At 45.1% G+C, this 26,305-nt stretch overlaps 1 protein-coding gene across 3 annotated transcripts in view; it reads left to right on the top strand.

Moving 5' to 3' along the window:
* Positions 1–26,305, top strand: part of STAB2 (stabilin 2) — a 137,278-nt gene that overhangs the window by 74,432 nt on the left and 36,541 nt on the right. For all 3 annotated transcript variants that reach the window (XM_023509399.1, XM_023509400.1, XM_023509398.1), the window contains 17 exons: positions 1,431–1,508; positions 3,497–3,595; positions 3,683–3,790; positions 5,101–5,232; positions 8,297–8,425; positions 9,660–9,716; positions 10,739–10,834; positions 12,148–12,343; positions 13,714–13,809; positions 16,471–16,516; positions 17,341–17,417; positions 18,730–18,855; positions 20,802–20,875; positions 22,694–22,765; positions 23,752–23,871; positions 25,275–25,322; positions 26,065–26,148. In XM_023509399.1, the coding sequence (XP_023365167.1) occupies positions 1,431–1,508; positions 3,497–3,595; positions 3,683–3,790; positions 5,101–5,232; positions 8,297–8,425; positions 9,660–9,716; positions 10,739–10,834; positions 12,148–12,343; positions 13,714–13,809; positions 16,471–16,516; positions 17,341–17,417; positions 18,730–18,855; positions 20,802–20,875; positions 22,694–22,765; positions 23,752–23,871; positions 25,275–25,322; positions 26,065–26,148 (1,638 nt within the window). The remainder of the gene's footprint in view (positions 1–1,430; positions 1,509–3,496; positions 3,596–3,682; positions 3,791–5,100; positions 5,233–8,296; positions 8,426–9,659; positions 9,717–10,738; positions 10,835–12,147; positions 12,344–13,713; positions 13,810–16,470; positions 16,517–17,340; positions 17,418–18,729; positions 18,856–20,801; positions 20,876–22,693; positions 22,766–23,751; positions 23,872–25,274; positions 25,323–26,064; positions 26,149–26,305) is intronic.

Below are 26,305 nucleotides of genomic sequence, written 5' to 3'. Positions count from 1 at the left end.
ATATATATTTTATTATTCATAAATTATTCATAAATATATAAGTAAATAGATACACACAGAGACACATGTGCACACATTACTCTAAAGCACTGATCCCTCTGCCCACTGATTGGCCACAGCTCTTCTCGGAAGACCACAGACTGATCTAGGAAAGGATGTGCAATTCCGCGACTTTGCTTTTGGTCATTCATTAAGAGTTGGTTATCAGTAACCTACTAAGTAAATCTTCAGAGGTAACTAAAACTGTATATTAAGTTAGGATCAATCAGCAAATGTTTATTGGACATCCACTGTGCTGCAGGCTCAGATCTAGATGCTGGAGACAGGGCAGTGGCCAAAAAAGAGCCGAGCCCCTGGAGAAACTCATCCCCTGGTATTTTCTACGGTGTTTCAAGGATTCAGATCCAGAATTCCATGTGGAAATCTGGCTACCCTGTTGCACGTGGCAGTGTTTCACAGCTGTGTTTATGAGTTGCACAAGAATAAAAATTCTACTGGAAAGTGAGAACTGCCACATTTCTAGACCAGGGGTCATAGTCAAAAATGTTTGGGAATTAATGCCCTAAGTCATATCTACCTGCTTATTCATCAGTGTGAGCACTAGGAAAAGATGTGTCCTGGTTTTACCTAAATATGTGTGAATTAAAGATAATTTCCTTTAGAAAGCAGAAAATAGTTATATATGATTATATGGCTGTTTTTATATCTTATGATAATTCTGGTGATACTAGGGTTATTTTCCACTGGTTTTTAAACACAGAAATCACATATATTTAAAGTGTATAACACGGTGTTTTGATACACATGTACCATTATAAAGTGATTCCTACAGTTGTGCTAATCCATTGGTGTTTTAAATCATGGATTTTCGTAGCAAACATTAATTAAACACCCACCTGGGCAGACATACGCCGGACTGTGTAGATTCAAAGGCAAATCAATCAAGGCCCCTGCCCTGGAGGAGCTAACCATTAAGGACCTCATTGTAACTTGATCATCTCTGTGAAGCCCTTGTCTCCAAATAAAGTCACATTCTGCAGTTCTAGGTGTTAGGACTTCAGCATAGGAATGGTAGGGCCAAGGGGACACAGGTCAACCCATAACATGATCTGCATGGTTTTTCAAACTGCAGGATCCTTTTAATGAGCCTCAAACAGTACTTTATTAATGAAATAGAGTATAGCAGCATAGAGGAACAGGCTTCCTCCCACACAGTAAGGAAAAGCACTATTTTATATGTGTGTGTGTGTGTGTGTGCGTGTGTGTATTTGTTGTGTAAGGACAACAATTCAAACATATTTCTTGCCTTGGGTCACGGCCCAAAAGTATGAAAGTCACTGCTGCTCAAAAAGTAGAAAACCCAGAGGTAAGTTCAATGCCCAAGTGTGCTCTCTGGGGACTCACCTTCCCACTGTGCTTTGCATTTACAGAATATCACCATCGAAGGGGCATCCATCGTGGATGGTGACAACGTGGCCACAAATGGAGTGATACACATCATCAGCAAGGTGCGCGGGTCCACCCTCCTATACACGGAGCACGTCCTCTCCCTTTGTTACCTGTCCTCTGATACCGTGTCTTTTGTGGAACATAATACTCAGCCTTAATATGAAAGTAATGTGCATTGCGCTTTGGAACTTTTATTTTAAATACAGAGGCTCTATTCATTCAACGGCCCAGCGTGGATTCTGTAGCAGGCCCTGTAGCAAGTGTGGCCACGTGTATTACCTTTATGGTTTAAGGGAGCATCTCCAAGCAGGAGATGGAGGGAGCTTTTGTAAGGCAGAAGATTGGAGGGTATGTTGGGTATTTAGGGTATGTTGGGAACTTCTGTAAGGCAGAAGATCGGAAAAAACAACTAACCAATTGTTTTTTAATTAAAGGTTCTCAGGAGCCTTCACAGACTCACTTTTTTATTTTAAGTCACAAAAAGGTCAACTATTTCTCTTCAGGAAAGAGGGGCTATTTATAAGACTCCTGGGTGCATTACTTTGCCAAGATCTTGCAGTCCTCCTGTATTACCAAGGGACATTCAGAAACAATATTTTTGAGAAAGTGATTTAGGCCTCAGGCCGGGCATGGTGGCTCCTGCCTGTAATCCTAGCACTCTGGGAAGCCAAGGCAGTGGATTGTCTGAGCTCACAGGTGCAAAACCAGCCCCAGCAAGAGCAAGACCCCAGCTCTAAAAGTAGCCAGGCATTGTGGTGGGCACCTGTAGTCCCAGCTATGTGGGAATCTGAGGCAAGGGGATTGTTTGAGCCCACGAGTTTGAGGTTGCTATGAACTATGATGCCATGGCACTCTACCAGGGGTGACAAAGTGAGACTCTCGCTCTCCAAAAAAAAAAAAAAGTGATTTAGGCCTCCATAACATTTGTATCCTGCCTGGCCTGTAGAAGGCACCTGATAAATGTTGGTTGAAGACTTATCAAATTAGAAAAATATTCCAGTATTAGATTCTTCAATCTGATCAGGCTTTATGTAGAATGAAAAGATAACAACAGTTGTCTTGGCCAGAAGTTTAATTATACAAGACTTACAAATTCTAATGTCTAGGTAGATCAGATGGATAACAAAGTGAGTGAAGAAGCCATGAGAAAGGCATCAGGGAGTGATAGGGACTGTGGTGAAAATGGCTGCTGGTCCTCTCTGCAGCTATGTATTGTCTACAATACAATGCAGACTTTTTTTTAGACTAGTCATGAAATGCAGACATTTTAATAATTATTATTATTATTAGTTTGGAGACAAGGTATCACTCTGTCACCTAGGCTGGAGTTCAGTGGTGTGATCATAGCTCATTGTAACCTCAAGCTTCTGGGCTCAAGTGATCCTCCTGCCTCAGCCTCCTGAGTAACTTGAGACTACAGGTACATGCCACTGCACCTGGCTAATGTTTAAGTTTTTTTGTTTGTTTGTTCGTTTTTGTAGAGCCAAGTTCTCACTGTATTGCCCAGGCTGGTCTCAAACTCCTGGGCTCAAGCAATCCTCCTTCCTCAGTCTCCCAAAGTGAGCCATCACGCTGGTCTAGACTGATGTTTTTAAAAGGAAGTCAGACATCTAAATTTTTACATTAAAATGTTCTATTTTTATTACACTATATCAGCCAAACAAAATGTTTTTTGAAGACTCTGAAGAAAATACAAAAGAATAACAACCAAAAGAAGAGGAATTTTAACCGCAACCTGCCGCATTTCAGTCAGATTGGCAGGGTCTTCCCTGACTGGGTAGATTCATGAACTTTGGGCTGGATTTCTCAAGGGAGGGGGTGGAGCCTTTTGTGCAAGATGAAATTTTCTCTAATTGGGGAGGTTTCGGGATGAAACATAAAATTGAATTAACAACATCTCCAAGTCTCCAGCCTTCTCATGCTATATCACGCTGTCCATGTCAATTACTTTAACTGCCTCAAGAGGTTAACGGGCCTTTCATATGTATTGGCTAGCCATTAGTCCTACCAAGATGTGCTAACATAATTTGGGGGTTTCCTTTCCCAGGTTCTGGTCCCCCAAAGAGGTGTAACTGGCTCCTTACCAAACCTGCTCACCCGGCTGGAGCAGATGCCTGACTATTCCATCTTCCGGGGCTACATCATTGTAAGTACCACGTTCTCTGCCCAGCTGCCTTGCTCAGATTACCTAGGATGGGAATCCCTCATGCCCTCTCCTCTCTTTCCACTGCAGCACTATAACCTGGCAAGTGCAATCGAGGCTGCCAATGCTTACACGGTGTTTGCTCCAAACAACAATGCCATCGAGAATTACACGAGGGAGAAGAAGATCTCCACTCTAGTAGGTATCGGGAACAGTAACTGAGGGAGTCACTCCTCTTCCCCTGCCGTGGCAGCTAACTCCAGATGGCAGTTTCCCACCACACACAGAGCCAGCTTTGTCCTGGGCCCACCAGCGGGCAATGCCTCCTCCTAGAGCTCTGGGTCTCCGACCCACAGGGACCCTGGTGCAAGCTCAAAGAAGGAGGGGTGCTGCGAGAGGGACAGGAAGGAACAAATCCCTCCTTCTCCCTCCAGCCTCACAGTCTTCCTGTCTAGAGCTTCCCAGTGGCAGCCAGTGGCAAAGGAGAAATGTGGGTGACAGTCTCTGCCCCGCATCACCACGCTGAGTGTGGGAGGTGGTTTAGGGGCTAAGAAGACAATGACTTTAGGAACCTATCCTCTCCTTCCCCATCTGATGCACCTGCCAGCGATCTCATTAGAGTCAGTGTTGGTTTCACCTGGTTTGAAGCTGCAGCATAGAGGCATCAGCAGAGCCCCCATGCCAGCCCTGCCCCTGGGGAGCCCACCTACCCACCCAGACTGCCAGACTCACACAGGCCCTCTCCGAGTTCGAGTGCACCTCAGTGCAGCGACCTGCCCTCCTCACTCCGCCTGGCAGCAGCTCACCGTGAGCCTCTGCCTAGTCAGCCCCCACCCCGTGTGCACTTCATCTACAGGGGACACAGCTCAAGGCCCCTGAAATGCGAAGCTCCTCTTGTGACCCTGGAGGTGAAAGGCAGGCTGAGAAGCGGGGACTTTCTTCTCAGCCGCTCTGCCTGAAGAGATCATCTTTCAATGCACCCCTCCCCCTTTCACACCCACAGTCTGAGTTTCAGAGCCCTGTAGTGAGTGAGTTCTGACCCTCCTCCCTGAAATATTGGCAAGGCAAGTTCTCTGGGGAGATCTGCTTTTTTTTTTTTTTTTGAGACAGAGCTTCAAGCTGTCGCCCTGGGTAGAGTGCTCTGGCATCACAGCTCACAGCAACCTCCAACTCCTGGGCTCCTGCCTCTGCCTCCCAGGTAGCTGGGACTACAGGCACCCACCACAACACCTGGCTATTTTTTGGTTGCAGCCGTCATTGTTTGGAGGGCCTGGGCTGGATTCGAACCTGCCAGCTCAGGTGTATGTGGCTGGTGCCTTAGCTGCTTGAGCCACAGGTGCCGGGCCGAGAGATCTGCTTTACAGCTCACTTTGATATTTAGTATCTATTGTGTCTTAATGCCTCAAGCAAGACTCCCACTCAAGTGAGCTGGGGCAACCCGCACAGTGCTGGCGCAGGGGAGGGGCTCGTAACTGACCTGACCAACTTTCCATTCGTGTGTGGTGCAGGAGGAGGACATACTGCGGTACCACGTGGTCCTGGAGGACAAGCTCCTGAAGAACGACCTGCACAACGGCATGCACCGGGAGACCATGCTGGGCTTCTCCTTCCTCTTGGGCTTCTTTGTCCACAATGAGCAGGTGCAATTTCTTTTACATAAGACCCAGGAACCAGCATCTTGGCCCCTGTCAGCCTTCATCACTGCCACCTTGGCATAATCTCACCAGCACTTCCCCAGCCTTATTAGCCACACATAACAGGTGTCCACGTTTCACCGTAAAGCATCACCTAAACCAGACGGTCAGGCTCCCACTCACCTGCAGATAACCAGGGTAGCCTTAGAATTGTGGTGTTTGAATCCCGGTCATCACAGGCACCCTTCAGCACTAGTACAACAACCCTAGTGTCCAGATGGTCCCCAAGATGGAAGGGAATCTGGGAGCTCAAACTAACTTACAAGAGGTGGAGTCAACCCCAGGACGTAAGGAGCCCAATGACATATACCGGACCAACAGAGCAGCCAAGTGAATTGAAATTATTTTATTTTATTTATTTTTTTTTTTTTTTGAGACAGAGTCTCCAGCTCTTGCCCTGGGTAGAGTGCTGTAGTGTCATAGCTCACAGCAACATCCAACTCTTGGGCTCAAGTGATCCTCTGGCCTAAATTTTTCTATTTTTAGTAGTGATAGAGTCTCACTTTTGCTCAGGCTGGTCTCGAACTCATGAGCTCAAGCAATCCACCCACCTCAGCCTCCCAGAGTGCTAGGATTACAGGTGTGAGCTAAAATTTTACACCTGGCTAAAATTATTATCATTGCATAATCACAGACATTGCCGTCCTGGGGCCAACTGACCACCACGCTGGTATTTCCTTTCTGATCTCCAATAATACCTAAATATTTTTAAATGTTTACAATTCATAAAAGAGAATTAGTGAAACTAAATATTTAAAATATTTCAAATGTAAAATTCTAGTCTCATACTTCAAATATCATGCAAAAAGATTGATCTATGAAAATTCAGTAAGAAACCCACAATCTAATCCTAATGTAAATTCCCACAAGAAAAATTAATGAAAGCAAATTATGATTTAAGAGACTACACACTATGTTGAAATAAAAGCTTAATCATAGAACTGTGGAGCAACAATAATAGTTGATCCTTTTTTAAAAAAATGTAATCATAAAAATAATTTCTTCAATTTCTTTGTGATCTCTTAGGGGGAAAAAGTCTTTCCGACTCTTCATTACTTGAGAATATTCTGACTCCAGATATTTTTCTCTCACTCCTACAAATAATTCTACTTATGTATTGTGTAATAACTTTGAGGACGCTCTTTTAAATATTTAAATATTTTCTTATTCTTTTCAGGAATGGCAACTGTTATTGACAGAGAGTTCTTACTTTTATTTTTGTTTTCATCTGTCATCTTTTACTGCATCTCAGAGAGCTAAATATTCCAAAGCAGTTAATTGAATCAATTTCTTTTTTTTTTAAGAGACAGAGTTTCAGTTTGTCACCCTCAGTAGAGTGCTGTGACATCACAGCTCACAGCAACCTCCAGCTCTTGGGCTTAGGCAATTCTTTTGCCTCAGCCTCTGGAGTAGCTGGGACTACAGATACCCACCACAATGCCCAGCTATTTTCTTATTGCAGTTTGGCTGGAGCCAGGTTCAAACCCGCCACCCTCAGTATATGGGGCCAGCCGTCTACTCACTGAGCCACAAGTGCCACCCAGTTGAATCAATTTCAATACTGTAATGTTCACTTTCCATTTGTTCAGAAATTCTTTGAGTTATTCATATAGTAGAGGCTTTGCTTATATTAAGACGAATTTACTTCTCTTACAACAATGGTAGCGCAGAAAAATGCTTTCTTACTGAGTAAACGTGTTCAGGTCAAAATGGTAACATCACCCCTAATGCTCTGGCTGTCTCACAATGGAAATAATTTAGCCTTATTCAATCAACAGTATTACAACATCAAATGATCTTCTATTTTGGAATTTAAAAACAGCTCAGCATCTTGGAATCCTAGAAATATGTGGGACTGCACATAATCATTTGAGACTAAATAAGGTTTCTTACTAATTTTCCTCATGTACACAGACCTTGAGACTCCTCTGTGGAGCTAAGCCATGATTTATCTCAACATCCAAATGGAAATTCATTTGACTGCAAGTAAAACTTAAGGGACTTAACCATTCAGTGGAAGTTCAAATTGTAGAAGTTAGCAGGGTCATTTTACTATTGCTGCGATGGAGAGTGTTGGGCTGTTAATATAAGAATTTTAAACTCTTAAGTAAATTTTTATCTGCTTAATACAATAAAGAATTTTCCAATCTCAGCCCTGTTACACCTATACATAAACACACACACATAAACATACGTACCTCACCCCGATTTTCCAAAAACCGTTTGTTTCCAGGCATTTTCATTATATTAATGAATTAGCGCTTGCATTTATTTTTTATTAGTCATTCAAGTATACTTCCCAAACAAACTCAAAAGCAAACAAATTACAACTCAAAGGAGAACTTGACTGGGCAGCATTTAGATACTGGCTTTGTTCCCGTGTCTTCGATGCTTATGGACACACGAGACAAAGATGGGTCTATTTTCATTCCTTTGTCGCTGGTATTTAGCGTTTCTGAGGGTTGCTTGCAAATTAGCCATGAAGCAGAGATGTGCTGAAAGGATGCGTTGCATTCCCCACATCTCAGCTGTAGAAGGTACTAGTGCCCCCAGGACTACCAGTCTACAGCACCGCCAGGCACGTCCAGGGAGTCATCTTGCCACAGGGCACTAACCTAATAATCATGCTTGTTTATTTTTCACGTAACCATAAGTCCATTTATTTTTTATATCCCATAGGTCCATTAATTTGGGAGATGGAGAAATACCTTAGAGATTCTTTAGAACAAGCTCTTCCTTTTACTCCTTAACAAAAGAAAAAACTGAGGTTCAGAGAAGGAAAGCAGATAACTCAAGATCACACAGTTAGATGGCACCGGAGGCAGGACTGCTATTCAGACTCCCCCTCCCGGGCCAGAGCTCTTTCCAATATAATGCACTACCTTCCAAGTGAATATTAGAACATCTCCTAGGCTGTGGCTGTCGTCCTACTGATGGCCCCCAGTCCTCATCTTCTCCATCCCTTAAAATCACTATCATAAAAAGTCACGTTTCACGCTCTTCTTCACAGCTCTACGTAAATGAGGCACCAGTAAACTACACCAACGTAGCCACTGACAAGGGAGTGATCCACGGCTTGGGGAAAGTTCTGGAAATTCAGAAGAATAGATGTGATAATAATGAGACTATTATTGTACGAGTAAGTTCTACCCAGGGCCAATGTTGCGACTGAAGGAGGTTGGCTTCTTTTTTATAATTCTTTAAGCAGAGTCTTTTCCATTGGGGTATCTCAGTTCAGTCCAAAAACCACCAGGGGAGCGTCTCTGAAATGCCAAGGTCATACCAGGCTCTGGTTTCACAAAGGAAAATAAGACGTGACCCCTGCCCTCAGTGGGCTCCTCATAGGTTGTACTTTCAGTGCCTGTGAGAGGCTACCCAGGGGGCTGTGTTGAGCAGGCTCTGGAACCCTGGGCTTCCTCAAAGAGAAAATGTACCATGTTTAGCTCGGGTACAGGGAGGGGACTGTGGTGCACCATGGCAGGTAGGAACCAAACCTGGTCTACTAGAAGAGACAACATGGAAATGAATGATTTCAGTGTAACACAGGCTATGATGAGGGAGAGTTTCCCTCCAGTCCATGGGGTGGTGTAGGATCTTCCAACAGCAGTAATAACTGCTGAAATTTAATGGTAGTTACGATGTGCCAGGCACTGCTATCAACGCTTTGCATATTAACCCATGTAATCCTCATAGCTTCCTACAAAGTAGGTGCCATTACAAACCCCATTGGGGGGAAATGAGCCGCAGAGCAGTTAAATAATACACCCAGGCTCACACACTAGCAAGTGACAGAGAAGGGATTCAAATCTGGAGCTCTGAACAACTACACCGTACTGTCCAGGAGGTACCAAGTTCAGGGCTAGACACACCAGCCTCCTATTTTAGGAACAGTCTGCCCTTAGGAGCGTCTGTCACTGTTAAGTTTTGCTCTTTGTTTTGTAATAACATTATTATCTCTATGGCGTGTCCCCACTTTTCAGCCCTCAGCCAGGCCCTGTGCTCCCAAGTTGGACATTGGGTATGGCCCCTCATTAGTTTCTGAATCTGGCCCAATTCACTAAATAGTGGGTTTTCAATAAAAGAGAGTTGCTGTGAAAGAAATTGGGATTTAAATGAGATAACACCATGATTTAAAGGGTTATTAGACTCAGAAGAGTATTGTGGAAAAAAGTAATGCTCTAATAGGCAAGACCCAAAGTAGCTAAAGTGTTTATCTCAAAGAACATCAAGGAGGTTGACCAGATGACTTTGCTTGATTTTTAATTCTTTACACTAAAATCTTTAGATTTGAGCTCTAAAAAATATTTGCAACTTCATTTTGCACTAAAATTAATAACCTCCAAATGTTCCCTTTATCTCTGTGTTTTATCAAGGGAAAATGTGGGAAGTGTCCCCAGCTACCAGTCTGCCCACTTGGAACTAAACCACTAGTAAGTATTTTGTCTGCTTTGGTGAAATAGTTTCTAGGTCTTCGGGAGTCCAAATTAGAGAATAAATCTCAAGCATTTCTAATTTTCACTTCTCTCATTCCTTTGCTTCATCTGAATTAAATTTTACCCTGTTATATGCATCTTTGCAAAGTCTTAAATCCATTTTGAGGAGACCAAGACAAAATTTAGTTAATAAATAAATGCAAATGGGTTCACGGCCACCAACACACAGGGTAGAGTAGGGATTTTTCACTTTCTATGTCTTTCCTAACCCCAGTAGCCAGTTGAGTCATACAGCACCAAGAAACCGTATGAGAGAAGACAGATGCTATATCCAAACACACATCCACCTGCCTGATTTCCTTTTATAAGTTGAAGCTGCAACTAACTTTCTCAAAGAAACAGATGGCAGACTTAGAAGGAATAGACTTGTCTCTGAATTAATTACCAATCCCTATTTCTTGCAGCTATTTATTATAAAAGCACTCTTCTGATAACAACTATTACAAAGATTAAACCTTCATGTGCCTTTCATAGTACCATAGTAATAATTTATAACAACTAATACTGATTTTCTAACTTAAATTTTCACTTAATCTGGTATATCGTAGGCCTTTGTAAGCAGTCTTACCCCTTTCTTGGACCAATGCAGAATATACATCAACAAATAAATGCAAACCAAGTTTCAGATCAATCGACACTGCTCCTATACAGTGCTGTAAGAACATTTTTACCTGGTTTACTCTATGATTCTTTTAGACCTGAATTAGTCTTCTAAAGAAACATTCTTTTTACAGAGTACTACTTTACAGTATAATTATTTGGAATTTTCTACCTGGCATTCTGGCAGCCAACACTGTATTGTTGTGTTTTCTTACTTACAAAGCAGTGCCAAGAACCACCACCCTCCTTTTCCAGAACATTCTAGTCACAGAGCAATGCACCACCCACCTGCTTGCTTTAGAGATTGGAAAGTGTTTCTTTGTAACTTATAAGCTGACACAATCATTGTTATTTTATAGGGCAATGAGACGACGAAATGTATCTATACCATTTATTTCCTGGGGAAACGATCTGTGTTTATTGGGTGCCAGCCAAAATGTGTGAAAACTGTCATTGTGAGTATGACAATTTAATCAACTTTCTGATCACTGCAGCAACATTGGGAGAGTCAATCATTTGTTATTCTTTTCTTTTCTTTTCTTTTTATTAACACAGTTTCACTCTGCCACCCTGGGTAGAGTGCCCTGGCATCCTCATATCTCACAGCAACCTTAAACTCTTGGGCTTGAGTGATCCTCTTGCCTTTGCCTCCCAAGTCGCTGGGACTAAAAGCACCTGTCAACACCCAGCTAGTTCTTCTATTTTTGTAGAGCTCAGGTCTCGCTCTTGCTCAGGCTGGTCTGGAACTCCTGAGCTCAGGCAATCCACCCGCCTCGGCATCCCAGAGTGCTAGGATCACAGGTGTGAGCCCACAGCCGGTCCTCATTTATTACACTTTTCACGATGCCTTTGGGTGTACTCTCTCTACTACACCCTCTTCTTCCTCATTATCTTCATTATCATTGTCATTCAAAGTGCTCCAGGTAGCAATAAAACTCAGAGCAGCCCTGTATGGCAGAGAATGGGTAAACACTACAGTATTCAATTACATGATGAAAAAAAGGAGAGACTAGGAGGCTAAGAGGCCCTCCCTGCTCTCACAACAGGTAGCTACCTCTGTGAGCACACATGTAAGAGAGAGAAAGTGGTCACTAACTCAGGGAAAACAAAATCTGCCTGGTCATTTAGAAAACAGGACCCCAGAGCTACACACTACTGGGCATTGCTTTGGAATTTGCAGAACAGTCCTGGCAGAGGCAGGCAGGTCTGGTCCTGCAGCTGCAGAGCCTGGGGCTGGAAGAGATTTTGGGTTCGAATATACTGGCGAATAAAGGCAGGACAAAACCAGACATCCAGGGCATCCCTGAACTACAAGAATTTGGTTTGTAAAACACCAAAGTCCTCGCCCTGGAGGCTCCCAACTTCAGTGGGCGATGAGATAGCATCCGTGCGAAGGGCGGGGTCTGAGTGGGGCAAGCCCCTGGGACTCCCCGCTCTGCAGCTTCCCACACAGCATTCTTTAATTTGTTCTGCCGCCTCCCCTCCTTTCTCATTCTTCTTCATCCTCTTCTCCGACTTGCTTTGTCCTTCCCCTCTTGCCTGCCTCCTTGGTGGAGGCCTTGGTTGGTCCTGCCACTAGCAGCCCTGGAAATTGCCAAGCGTCACCCACCCTGGGAAGATCCCGCTCACATCCTGCAACCCCTGGGTGTGGGGTCAGAGATGCAGGTGCACACAGCATCCCCATCCCACCACACGCAGGATGTCGGCACTGAGGCTGGACAAGACCCCGCGGGGAGAGTGCCCGTCCAGCCCTGTCCTTCTGTTTCAGACGAGGGAATGCTGTGCCGGCTTCTTCGGTCCCCAGTGCCAGGCCTGCCCAGGGAAAGCCCAGAACGCCTGCCTGGGTAACGGCATCTGCCTGGACGGAGTGAACGGCACGGGCATGTGTGAGTGCGGGGCGGGCTTCAGTGGCACGGCGTGCGAGACCTGCGCGGAGGGCAAGTACGGCATCCACTGCGACCAAGGTGGGCACCTCCTCCCTCCCCATCCGGCTCCTGCGCTGCCCTAATGGGCAGGTGCTTCCTGACTGGCCTGTCTCCCCAGCCCGCTGGAACCCGACCCTCTGTGACCCGGGGAATTATACGAACGCCTGTGGTGTGTCATTTGCAGAGGGCGGTATTTCCAGACATTTTCAGTCTCTAATCTGGACCGCCGCATCCACCCTCAACCTGTTCTTTGACACTCCAGCCCAACCGCATTTCTAAACCTTCTATACATGGGTTTTCTTAGTCCCATTTTACAGATGAGGATGGTAAGACAAAGAGGTTGAATGACTTCCCCAAGGTCACACTGGGGAGAGGCAGAACTGAGATTTGACACACCTGACCTGACTCTAAAGCCTTGCCCTTAAATTGTGCTGTTCTTATGTGAAGATTATTCTGTCGATTCGCTGTCAGCAAGCCACATGCTTTAAGTTGTTTTTGCAAAAGTAGTGATGGAGCCAGGTCACCTGCATCCCATCCCCCTCCCCCACACGCAGGACACCTGTGAGAGGGCTGACACTTGTGCCCACCAGGACACCTGTGAGAGGGCTGACGCTGGGGAAGACTGTTTCCTAACCCAGGATGGGAAAGCAAAGCCTTGTTCTACCTGGTACTAAAAAAACACAAACTTGACTGACTATCACTGTTGACTCATCAGCTGGTTTAAGCCAGACAGAAATTAATATATAATTGAATCATTGTAGCTGGGCCATGTAATATATAATTCGAATTACAGTGTTGTTTGTTTTTTTTTTTTTTTTTCTGTGTTATTTGGAAGAATTCTCTGCTTGCATGTGTGTGAAAGTTCCTAACCTAGGACCCATGGACGACTCTCACAGGGTCCGGCAAAGCCAAATGCACTTTGTGGGGGGAAGAGCTTTCATCCAGCTCTCAAAGAGGCTGGCAACCCTGCCATGAAACAAAGGAATTAACATCTCTGTACTGCTGAAGAAAGCCGGGCCACCCCAGGCTGATACAAACCCCATATCAAATGGGCTTCGTTTTGAAGTCCACTCTTAGGGACCAAGCATGGTTCCATCCCCACATCACCCTGGATCCACAGATAATCTTGGCTGAGGACAGCCACTCTTGTGCTGTGTGGGTCTCCTGCCCAGTTCCAAAACCGTGTTCTGAGTCTCTTTGTTGCAGCATGACTCAGTTTACCTGTTTTACCCACCTCAATTCCATCTCCCCCACCCCTGCCTTTCCCAGGGTGGAGCCCCCCAGTACAGATAGTGATTCCCCAGAACCAGGTTGGAGGGTGAAGTGCAACAATATGAACCCAGTAAATGACAAACGAGTCGTTGAACGTGGGTTAGAGCCTAACGGTCTGAAGGTGTTTTTCCACTTAGCCTGTCCTTGTGTCCACGGGAAATGCAACCAGGGACCCTCGGGTGACGGCTCCTGCGAATGTGACGTTGGCTGGCGAGGAGTGAAATGCGACAATGGTAAGAAGGAGCCCTTCAGAATTCGTGACCTTAGCCTCCTCTCTTCTTGGCCGCTACACTGTCTCTTTCTAAAACAGACATGACACTTTTTGACTTCTTCTGACAATAAACATAATTCCTTCCTGCAGCAAAAAGTCTGTAAAATTAAGAGAAAGAAAAGCAGAGAAAGGAAAATTAAATGGTTCCTACTCCCAAGGCAGGAAAGAACGATTACTGGTGCTTTTATTAGCTTCCGATCTTTTTCTGGGCTCATAAAAACACATATAGGGAGTCCTATTGTACATCCGTTCTTGTAACCTACTTTTTTCACCTCACAGTATGTAATAGAAGTCGCTCCATGTGAATAAAAATAGACAAATGTCATTAATTTTTAATTTCCAATAATGTTGTGCCATATGACAGTGTCACACCTCTTTAAACCAATTTTATCACGAACAGTGCCAGGATGAGCATGCCTTATAGGCATGCTTTCACATTTGGCTGATTAATTCCTTTGATAAATTCCTAGAGATGGGATTTCTGAGTCAGGAGTTGGCACTCTGGGGGAAGGCCTTCCTACTGATTGCCAAGTTGTCCTTCAGAGGTTATTTCAATTTATATGCCTATCAGCAGAAGGCTGAGAAGGCCCGTTCCTCCAACCCCCCCCCCATAGCTATTGACTGAAGCATTGTTGTGCTTCAGGTAAGAGTGACGAGCGAGAACAAAATTGCAGGCAGAAAGAAGCACTGGAATAAGGCCGTGTGCAGTGGCTGACGCCTTTAATCCTGGTTCTGGGAGGCTGAGGCAGGAGGATTGCTTAAGCCCAGGAGATTGAGGTTGCTGTGAGCCACCGCACTCTACCCAGGGGGACAGAGACTCTGTCTTTGAAATAAAAAGAAAAACACAAAAGTGTGGGGAAGCTCTACACATGGGGGGAACCACAGGTTTGCAGAATAAGAGGAAAATAAAGGCAAAGAGGAGAGTTGAATGAGAAAAAGCTACAGGGGCGTGGGAGGCAGGAGCCAGGCAGGAACGGCCAAGGAAGCCGGACTTCCTGATACAGCCAACAGGAAGCCTTTAAAGCAGTGCCTCTCAAACTTCCTAATGCCACGACCTTTTAATACAGTTCCTCATGTTGTGGTGACCCCCAACCATAAATTATTTTCGTTGCTACTTCATAACTGTAATTTTTGCTACTGTTATGAATCGTAATGTAAATAGCTGACATTAGGCGACCCCTGTGAAAAGATCCTTCAACTCCCAAAGGGGTCGCGACCCACAGGTTGAGAACCGACCCTTTAAAGGGTTCTAAGCAAGGAAGCAATATAATCTGAGCATGTGGGAAAAATCATTCTTATTCCGGATGGAGGAAACTATCCCTGGAGGCAGGAATCAGAGCTTTCCTGCCTGTCCTCTGGGGTAGGGGCTTAGGAGGAAATCACAGGCACCCACAGACAAGGTTGTCGGATGCGATGTCTTTGCCCAAAGCTCCAGGTGATGCTAAAATCAAAGGCATGCAGAGTTAAAGACGCCTCCTTAAAATGGTTGAAATTTCAATAGGTGGAGAATGAAGAGAAAGGGATTTTTAGGGTCACAGAACAACACAAATAAAGCCATAAAATCTCACTGCATCCGCTCCAGCCCATTCCAGTATGAAAATGTTCCCTGAGGCCACATTTGCTGCAGTATCTGTTTCAGGCCTTTCTGTGTGACTTGGCCAGAGCTGATAAGATTCCTATCCCAAAGGCCCTTAGCTTGAACATCCTGCCTGAAGTTACTCTTTCTTCAACTCTAATCATTTCTTTTTTTTTTTTTTTTTTTTTGAGACAGAGCCTCAAGCTATACCCCTGGGTAGAGTTCTCTGGCCTCACAGCTCACAGCAACTTCCAACTCCTGGGCTCAAGCAAGTCTCCTGCCTCAGCCTCCCAAGTAGCTGGGACCACAGGCGCCCACCACAACGCCCGGCCATTTTTTGGTTGCGGCCGTCATTGTTGTTTGGCGGGCCCAGGCTGGATTCGAACCCGCCACCTTAGGTGTATGTGGCTGGCACCTTAGCCACTTGAGCCACAGGTGCCAAGCCAACTCTAATCATTTCTTTCTGGATCCTGCCCTGTCAGGAAATAGCCACTAGCTAGGTATCCAAAAGCAATAACTTAAGTCATGTACAGGAAATTTAGAAATTAATTCAATAACTAAATAGTGTGTACCTGCCATGTGCCAAGCCTGAGGCCATTGCCGCATATGGAAAAATCTTCTAATATTATTTATAATGATGTTTTTGCTTGTTTATATCATTCCGTTAAAAAAAAAAAAAACAGATGAAAACTAAAGAGAATAAAATGAGGAAGAATAAATGAGAAAGAATAACCTGGGAAATAGAAATGCCCAGATAAGATCCCACGGTCCTATTCAAGCATGGATGCTGTGAATTTCCTCATTCTCAGAGCCTGGTGCCAGGCCAGGCAAACAGGAGATGCTCTGTCAGGGAATTTGACCTTCAGATTCGGCTCTAAGCTTCCTGACAGGTCATATAAAAAAGGACTGTTTCTTACTGCCACATAGTTTCAGGTAGCTCAAATGATACACACCAGTTATTTGCAAGGAAGTAAATCTTTTCCTAGCACAACACACAAAAATTCTCAAGTAAAACAGGCTGATCCAGCAACTGGTTCTCTTTTTCAGAGATCACAACAGACAATTGCAATGGGACGTGCCACACCAGCGCCAAGTAGGTACCCTCTGGCCCTTCTTTGGGGACAATACAAAGGACATTTTTTTTCTCCACGGTTTCCACCCCAGGCCCTACCCTCAGGGGAGTGATTTCCTAACACCACTTCTGAAGGTTTAGGAGAAAATTTGAGTATGAAACTAAAAATATCTCTGAAGAGGCCACCATCATCTTGCCAGATCCAGGCTTTCCCACATGCTGCCACCTGACTTTCCTGGCATGTTGGCAAAAATGCCAGTTGTTACGCTGTCTAAGCCACCAGGACTCTTTCCTGGAGGCCAAGGAAAACCAGTAGGCCTCGGTTTCAGAAAACACTGCTCTCGACTCACAGCCAAGCCTCACTTGGCACCATAGTCCTAACTTCAGAGAGGCTTCATTAGCGAGGAGCTGGGTAGCTGGAGTGAGACCTGAATTCAAAGTTTGCCCCTGTCAATTTCACTGACTGCACGACCTGGAGTCAGTTATCTAATCCCTCTAAGCCTCAGTGTCTTCATCTGCAAATGGGACTAATGATGCCCACCTGCTGTGTATTCGGATGACCTAAAGTAGTGCACGAGCCACAGCTCCTAGTACCTGGGTAGTTACTCTCCTCGTTCCTGAGCTGATGCCTGCATACACACACACTGATGATGGATGATGGCAGTTTCAGCTGCCTGTGCTGAGTGAGGTCATGCCTGAAATGGACTCTCCTCCCAAGGCTTAGGCAGGACCTGTGAGTGCCTCACAGGGGCAGGGTCCAGGATGCCAGGGCTGAAGGACTGGAGAGTCCCATGGCGGGGTGCTGAGTACTTTTTACAAATGCCATTTGCCTTTTCTCTGTGCAGCTGCCTTCCCAATCCCGATGGCACAGGCTCGTGCAAGTGTGCAGCAGGATTCCAAGGCAACGGCACGGTCTGCACAGGCAAGTGAAGAAGGAATGCAAAGGGCCAAGAAGGCTTGCACAGGCTGTCAAGGGACCCAGCTTTCTGCCTCTGAATGGGCCTTGGCAGCTGGTGCCAACTCCTGAGGGTGAATTGCATATAACTGGCAGCTGATTGTGGCTGGGGACAGGCTACCCAGCGTTCATGGATGGGTTGTGTTGGGTTTGGAGCGGGTGGGGCCATTGCACCTGTTTTCCAAGTGCACGTGACATTTGCTGTAGTTCACAGACTCGACCACAGTTGGGATCACTGGGGCAGCTTTAAAAACCACTGATGTGTGTTGGGATCTCACATAAGGAAACGATAAACGTTTCAGATGATGCATATCATCTCAATGCTAATACCCTGATCTGATCACTCTACACTATACGTATGCTAACACCATTATGTATAACTATTATGTGTCAATTTAAAAATTCGTACAATTATTGTCAATTTAAAAAATGTTTTTAAAAACCACTGATTTGATTGGCCTAGGGCATGTCTGGGGCATTAAGACCCTGGAGTGGGACAGAAAAGGGTTGGATCCCTATTTCTTCCCCAACATGACCTTGGGTGTGTCTCTTAACTGCTTTTACACCTACTAGTTCATTTGCAAAGTAAACACAAAACCAACACTCCACACACACACAGAGTAGTTTTGTGGTTAAATGACCTCCCTGTATACAATGGCAGAATAATGCAGCTGTGAAAAACGGCCTCCTCATTTGACTGCCTGAGCTTGATTCTAAATTCTTACCATTTATATTACATTGGAAACGTTGCTTAAATGCTCTTTGCATCCTTTCTTTTTAATCGGCAAGTTGGGGATAATTTGAGAGCCTCCCTCATTGGGTTGTTGGTTGATAACCTGGATTCATACCTGCAAAGCACCACATTCAGGAAATGTGAGCTGATATTCTTAGGGTGCCTGAAAAATGGAAAATCTGAGAGTCATTTTTCTCTTGAGCACTGTGTCCTGGCAGGCCCTGGCCCACGTTGTGGTGGAGCTGGACAATGACCATCTTACCGTGGGGATTTTCCCCAAATGCCAGGTACCTTGACCTTGGTCCCCAGATGTTTCCTACAGTGTGTATGGTATGCTGGTAAAAACAGCTGGAAGGGCAAATGTCTTTCCTGCCCTCTTTGGGGGAATTAGCCATAGTTATTATCCCAAGCCTGCCAAAATGAGCGCTCAGTGCCTGACAGGGGAGTTTCAAAGTATCTTCCCTTTCTCAATGACTCAGGTGAAATCACATCAGTGAGTCTTTCTCTCCCCCCTCCTCGGCTCTGTGCCATCCCTCCCATCTGCAGCAATCAACGCCTGTGAGATCAGCAACGGGGGATGCTCTGCCAAGGCTGACTGTAAGAGAACCACCCCAGGAAGCCGGACCTGTGTGTGCAAGGCAGGCTACACGGGCGACGGCATCGTGTGTCTGGGTAGGTGGTCACCCCTCATCCATCCTCAGAAACAGTATGAGAGTCAGAGTCCTCTTCCATGAGACTAGTGTGTGAGCTCTTCCTGTTGGGATGTACAGCTACTGGGGCCTGATGCAGTCTGCCTGCGCAGGAAAGTATGAGAGTGTGGAAACAAAACCACAGGGTGTGGAGACGTGTAATGTCCAAAACTCACTGTGGAAGGGTAAAAGGAGAGAAACTTTTTTCTTTTATTGAGCAAGAATAATAATGATGATGATGCAAAAGAAGTAACATTCACATTGTCAGATAAGAGGAAAGAAACTTTTTAAAATTAAACATTATGGCAATAGCTGAATTTGAAAACTTTTGTTAGTTTTTTTTTATATACAAATAGAACATTCTCACTGTAGAAAAAGGAGTATGTGCTGGGGAGAAAATTCTGGAGGCAACACTGTTTTACTGTCGTATGACCTGATTTGGCTACATATACATGTATTTTTTTAACAAACACGGTATTTCACGATGCATGGTGCTTACTACACATAGCAAGATGATAGAACAACTTTTCCTGAAAATAGGTAAAGCCCAAATTCATTCTTCTAATGGCCCCACACTGTTCTACAGTAACGGCATAGCATAGTAAGTTGTGTGAATTTAAATTTATACTTGGAAAAAAAGATTCACCCAGAAGAGCTGTACGAATGCACAATACAGAAAAGACCCACTTGTTCTTGGCCTGCCTGCACTTATTAACATTGAGCCCCATCTGCCTTGCTTGTTCTCTGTATACGCACATGTCTTTTCTAAGCCATTTGAGGATAAGCTGTGCATGTGGTATGCCCTTTCATCCTAAATACTTGAGTAAGCTGTGCATGTGGTATGCCCTTTCATCCTAAATACTTGAGTAAGCTGTGCATGTGGTATGCCCTTTCATCCTAAATACTTGAGTGTGTATTTCCTAAGGATAAGGGTAGCCTCCTACATACCTACAGCACAGTTCTCAACCTCAGTAAATTGATTACCAATAGAACACTTTTGTCTGCTTATCGTTTCTATTCTAATTTCGTCAGTTGCCCCAGTAACGGGCACTTTTTTTTTTTTTTTGGTAGTATCTCCTTCGGTACAGGATCTGGTATAGTGTCAGATACTGCATTTACTTGCCATGTCTCTTTTGTCCCCTTTCATCTGGGACAGTCCCTAAGCCCTGTTTTGCCTCTTTTGACATTGACATTTGGGGAGGATATAGTCTACTGCCCCCAACTTTTTTTTCATTGATAGCACATCCTTTATTTGGGGTTTTTCTGATGTTCTTTCATGATGAGGTTCAGATTACAGTCCAGGACTGAATGTCACAGTCATGTTATGCCCTTCTCAGGATGTCACACTGGTGGCACCTCTGCCCCTGGTGTGCAATGTTAATTTTGACCACCCAGTCAAGGTTTTGTCTAATTTCTCCACTAGATAGTTACTTTTTCCCCCTTTGCTACTGATAAGCAATCAGCGGGGAGACATTATAACACCAAGCAGACATCTTGGTTCTCATCAAAATGTTCCTCTAAATTCAGCATCAACTGATGACTCTTTCCCCAACCAATCTAGATTGTGATGGTTGCAAATGATTTCTTAAATTCTCCTAAGTCTCTTCAATCATAGCACTGTTGGTTTAGCTGCCAAGATTCTATTATTTCAAACCCCTTGCTGCAAACGCTCTTGGTCATTTCATAAGCAGATTCAGGACTGTACCCCTGCTGGAATCAGCCCTTCCCAGAAGGGTGGAGTCTACGAAACCATATCTTGTAACTCCCACATTATTAGGCTCCTTCTGTCTCAGAACCATCAGCAAACTGAATCCCGCTTTAATGCCTGCTCCCCTTGGTCAGTTAGTCCTCCTAGCTCGTCCCTCAAGATGCCTTCAGTTGGCAGCCAAGCTTGATTCTCATGCCAGGTGTTGACTTTTTGCTTTAAAGAAATCAACCCGTGTCTGGAGAACCATGGCGGCTGTGACAGGAATGCAGAGTGCACGCAGACAGGACCCAACCAGGTGAGCTCTGCATCCTGAGCCCTTCGGGTTCCTAGAAAGAAATGCCTGGGTCTTTAGACACAGGAAAGAGGTTGGGGACAGACCTCTGAGGAGTAGCAGAAAATACATACTTGAGGAGAAATTATGAAATGATAAGAAGCCATTGTTTGGGAATGAGGAAAAATGGGGAAATAATGGGTACTAGGAGAAGGGGCTCCTGTAGAGTGGGAAGAAGTAGCCATCATCAAACACCACATGATTCAAGAAGCACCTAGAAGGTCCCCAGAAGTGCTCCTATTTCTTTCAGCTTTCTGATGCCCAGAATCCCACACTTTTTCTTTAGCTTATAGCCCTGAAAGACATGCACCACAGCAGAAGATAAGATTCTTGGCCCTCTCCCAGTCATGAGCTCCCAGCACAGAGAGCTTGCAGTCCTCCCTGGAGAGCAGACTGGGGGGGGGGTGGGGAAAACGTGAGATCTCCAGCATCAGAGGATAGGGATGGGTGGAAAGACGTGGATGGGGAAGCTGGAGCTTCAGAGACCCAAGTCCCAGTTCCCTAAGTCTCTGTCACATGGTGAACATGCAAAATGGCCAGGCGGGAAATTACATACATCCAAAATTGGATGGCAAAGTAAGGTCCCCAGGGAATGTGCTCTCAACCTTGCTGAGCCATCAGGGACCTCAATGCCGAGTCTCTGGATGGATAGAGCACCGAAAATGGGAAATGAAATTCATCCTGCAAAGATTGTCTGTGTATACACACACATGGGTCTGTGCATATGGGTACATGCACAGTCACAGGGAAAATCAGAGCAGCCAATGCTAGGCTTTCCTATACCTATTTTGGGGTTCAGTAGCGTTTTTATTTCAAAGTACATATGAGCTGGTGGGAACCTGTAGGCTGTTGCCCCTCCAGACCTAGAAGGCAGTAAAGGCGGGTATGAAATCAAATTCTGAGAACAAGACTTTAGCTGAGGAGGGTCAACTGGTGAGCATTTTGGAGAAGTTATAAGTGAGGTCGGGACCTGTCATAGAGGAAGAAGAGGAGAAAGAGTGAAAACCTGCCCGTGCAGCCCTGGCTGGTCCACCTGATGAGTTCAAGTTCTCAAAACAAGCAGACATTAGCCCAGGGCCCACTCTGTCAGGTAGGAGGTTCTCATGTGAATTAGAAAAGCCAGCCCCTTAGAGACAGACTGGGAGCAGGTGCCCCTGTCCTTGGGTACACACAGCCAGTGAGGAGAGCGTGAGTGGGGCTCCATCCCCACAGCCTAGTGCTCCTGAGCAGAGTGCATGTGACATGGACCCTGGACCTGGCTTCCCGGTTTCCTCAACTTAAAACATCCCCCTGAGATCCTTGGCCAGCCAGGGCATTTGGTTGATCGGCTCCATCTGTGTACCTCGGGGCAACCAAGGCCTCTTCGTGACATCTGCCAGCGCTGGTGCCTTTGGGCTCAGTGAGGGTGGAGATGAGCGAAATGAGTCTAGATGGTGGTGGCAGATAGCTCAGCTTCCTTCCTCTGACCTCCACCAAAGACAGAAAAGAGACGACTACTTGATGACAAGGATCCAAAGTGGGTAAGAGAGTTAAACAGAAGTAAAAGGAATCTTGGCAGCAAAGACAGGATGTGCATGAGATCCCTGTGCTCTGGGGAAACGTGCCACATGTGCTAAAATATAAGATGACAACCACCATTATAGACTAGCTGTTACCAATATCAAAAGTGGACTCTCCTAACGTGACCATGACCGTGATGAAATCTGCGTCAGAGAGCCGGCACTCGGGGCTGGTACAGAACTTGCCTACTAAATGACCCTGCTGCCCTCTGCCCCCGGACAGGCCGTCTGTAACTGTCTGCCACTGTACACTGGAGATGGGAAGGTCTGCACGCTCATCAATGTCTGCTTAACTGTGAGTACAGCTCTGGGCAGGCGCCCTAAGGCCAATGACAAGGGTGTCAATGCCGCCAAGGATGGACAGCAGGCTTAAAGAGAAAGGCACCAACCCAGGCACCACCATTAGCACCATTAGGACAGGAGAGGAGTTGGTAGAAGACCCCGGGTATTATGTGCCTCCCAGGTCCCTCTGTGTCTAAAGGAGGAGGGCGGAGAAATGGTTTGGAAATGACACTGTGCAGGAAGACCATGACAGCGGGGGTAATGGAGGGAAATGGAGCTTAACTGGAAGGGCCCGGAGAGGCTAGTGTTTGCAGGAGACAGAGGCCTCTGGAGGAAGACGTGAAGGTGAGAAGAGGTGAGCATATCAGGGAGTTGCAGAAAGCATAGGGAGAGGTCTGTGAGGGCAGGAAGGGTGGGATGTGGGTCCCGCGATGTGTGTCTAGAGGCACATGGAGGAAAGTGTCCATGTGGCGAGTGTCCCCAGGGATGTTGGCTTTGAACTTCACTGTGCTTTGTTTGTATTTTAGGTCTCTGCCCATCTTCCACAGCTTATAAAACTCTTTAAGGGCAGAGACAATGTGTTCCATCTATTTTATACCAACTGCCTTCTATCTGATGACTGTCACCTTTCCTGTGATCAGATCAGAGTGGAGCTCAAAGCTGGGAAGTATCGAACAAGATTGGTCCCTTTCTAGCTAATGCCCAGATGCTGAGAAATTTCCAACTTGGCAGCTCTGGACTTGCCTATGTAGGACTGGAGATCTTCCCAGAGGGACCTGCTCCCTTGGGATGTAAGACCCGGTGAATAAGATGACCTTGCAACCATGGGGAAGTAATTATAAGGCAAGTTTAGGAAAAAGGATGAATAGTAAAAACTAGTCAAAGTTAGAGAGTGAGACTAAAAATAAATTTCATCACAGAATTGCTTTGCAAATATTCACAGAGCTGGCAAAATAACTGGTCTAATCCCCATCCCTTACCCCTTGGCAATTTTACTAGAAAAATGGTGGCTGTAGTGAATTTGCCATCTGCAGTCACACCAGCAAAGAAGGAAGAACTTGTACTTGCAAGCCAAACTACATTGGAGATGGGCTTACCTGCCGTGGCAGCATCTATCAGGTAACACAAGACATACTGCCGTAAATCAGATCCTACTTCACTAAACGTGCTAAGAATCCAAGGAACATTTAAGCCCTTTGTGAACTGTAAAGCTCTAAAAAAATGTGAAAGGCTATTTTTATATAAAACAGCAGTGAAAAGAAATTTGTCTGTCCATAGGAATTCATTGGACCTGGAAAGAGGGTGAGGTTGTGATTCGGACTGACTGACAGTTCTAGGGTCAGAAACAACTAGGTTTGAATTCAGTTCTGCCAGTTAGTAAAGTGGTGACTTTGAGCATGTTACATCATCTCGCTGTGTATCCATTTTCAAATCAGTAGAGGAAAAGAATAATGGTACCAACCCAATTCCATCAGGTTGTTACAATAATTAAATGAGATGATATGTGTAACGGACGCAGAGTGCACAATAGCTTAGAGGCATTGCCATGGTGTGGACTGTTGCGTCTGTGTCTGTGTGTGTGTGTGTGTGTGTGTGTGTGTGTGTACATGTACCCATCCACATGCCTAAGCTTAGAGGATGAGCTGGTGTGATACTTACAGGTGACTATTATTAGGTAAGTGGTCAGTTCTGTAAAGAGGGACTGAAGTATTCTGGCTGATCAAATATTCTTAATAGAGTAACCAAGAAGAGTCTTGGTTAAAATAACTGGGGGAAGAGTCTATAAAAAGGAAAAGAGGCCAGTCCAGGGATTGATAGGGAGGCTTTATCAGAAAAAGGCAGAAAAAGAGCAGAGTGGAGTCCGACCACAAGTCCACTTAGCTGTCACATGGTTTCAGGGGGGTTTTATTATCCCTTGAATGTGGCATGGCATTCCCAGAGGGTGTCATCCCTTCTGCAGAGGGACTGATTTTTGCATTCAGGGCAAATCTAGGAGTTATATCCTTAATGGGCCACCAGCTGGGGCCAGAGTAAAAGTTACTGTTCTGTTGTTTTCCCAGAAACACCCACCTTGAAGCAGGGGTTGAGCAGGGGGGTTGCTGTGATCATGCAGTTTGGTTTCTGGCCTGCTTTTCCCTACCAGCTGTCTCCCCAAATGGCTGTCTTCCGGTCAGGGTCTTTTCCCACACCATAAACCTATAACGGAATTTTTTTTTTAATATTTGAACTTTTCAAAATGCTCTTAAAACTCACATGCTTCTGGAAATGACTGAGCTGCTCTTTGATAAATCACATGGCAATTCTAGAAAGGTTGTGGAACTCACCGTGGTCCACGCCATTGCTCTGGACATCAATCCTGAGCCCGGAGGTGCCGATCCAAACAAGCCCAGTGTCTCAGATTTGTAGCTGAAGGGATGGCAGATACTGACAACCTTAGGGAAATCATCCTGCAATCATTCTGCATTTTTCTTGCATGCAGCTGTTCAAGATATTAAACAAAACTTTCCTGTGGTTGTTTGCAGGAGCTTCCCAAGAACCCAAAAACCTCTCAGTATTTCTTCCAGTTGCAGGTGAGAATATGGGTGTCTGTCCAACTATAAGAGTTTTGCCTCAAGCCAGATAAACCATTAGTCTGCAGAGGTGGTGAGGGGGGGAAGAAAGCCTGGGCACCTGAGTTTCTGGAATTTTCTACGTAAGAGTATAGAAAATGAAAAACATTCTCATTACACACCAGTGGGGAAAATAAGCATCAGTGGGCCAACTGGTTAACACTTTAGGTGAAAATATTAAACTTGACCTTTCTGTACATCATACATCTGAGTGATGTCCAGACATGTTGGAGAATAAAGTATAAATTACAAAAGTAAAATCATAAAAAAAAAACTAGAAGAAAATATAGATAATCACAGTAACCATATGACCTTAGAATTATTCTAACAGCTGAATAAATCACCTTATTTTTTATATTGGCATTATCATCCCAATAGTGTATTGATATGTGGAAGAGACGCTGAAAAAGAATACCTGAAAATAATAGGAGTTGCTTTGGGATGATGGGATTATGGGGGTCATTATTATTTTCTCCTTTATGCTATATTTTCAAAATCTTTACTATGATAAGGACATGCTAATTTCATCATTAGAAAAAAAACGAACATGACTTCAATGACAGAATCCGGCTTTCCCTTGAATCAAAGATGCAAGTCCCCTCATCCAGTTTTTGCTGCTCAGGTACCATTGACACTGGTATCTGTTGGAACCTCTACCTGTATTAGGTTAAGTGACCTGTGGGGCCCACCTTCCTTCCTGCAGGAGCATTCTCTGAAAGACCTGGTGGGCCCAGGCCCCTTCACAGTTTTTGCTCCCTTGTCTGCAGCCTTTGATGAGGAAGCCCAGGTAAGCACGAGGCTGGGGGCGAGCGGACAAAGTTTGGGGCTAGAAGACAGTCTTTGGACCTCTCTCTGGAACCAACACTAGAGCTGTCTCTGGCCAGGAGATTTACCATCAGGTAAAGCTAACCAGCAAGAGAAGCTTCTACTTCTTAGCACAGGGA

This window comes from Otolemur garnettii, unplaced genomic scaffold (genome assembly GCF_000181295.1).
Source record: "Otolemur garnettii isolate 467f Iridium unplaced genomic scaffold, OtoGar3 scaffold00007, whole genome shotgun sequence".
Classification (NCBI taxonomy): domain Eukaryota; kingdom Metazoa; phylum Chordata; class Mammalia; order Primates; family Galagidae; genus Otolemur; species Otolemur garnettii.
The sequence above is the reverse complement of the archived record's forward strand: the minus strand, read 5'-3'. Positions and strand labels throughout refer to the sequence as shown.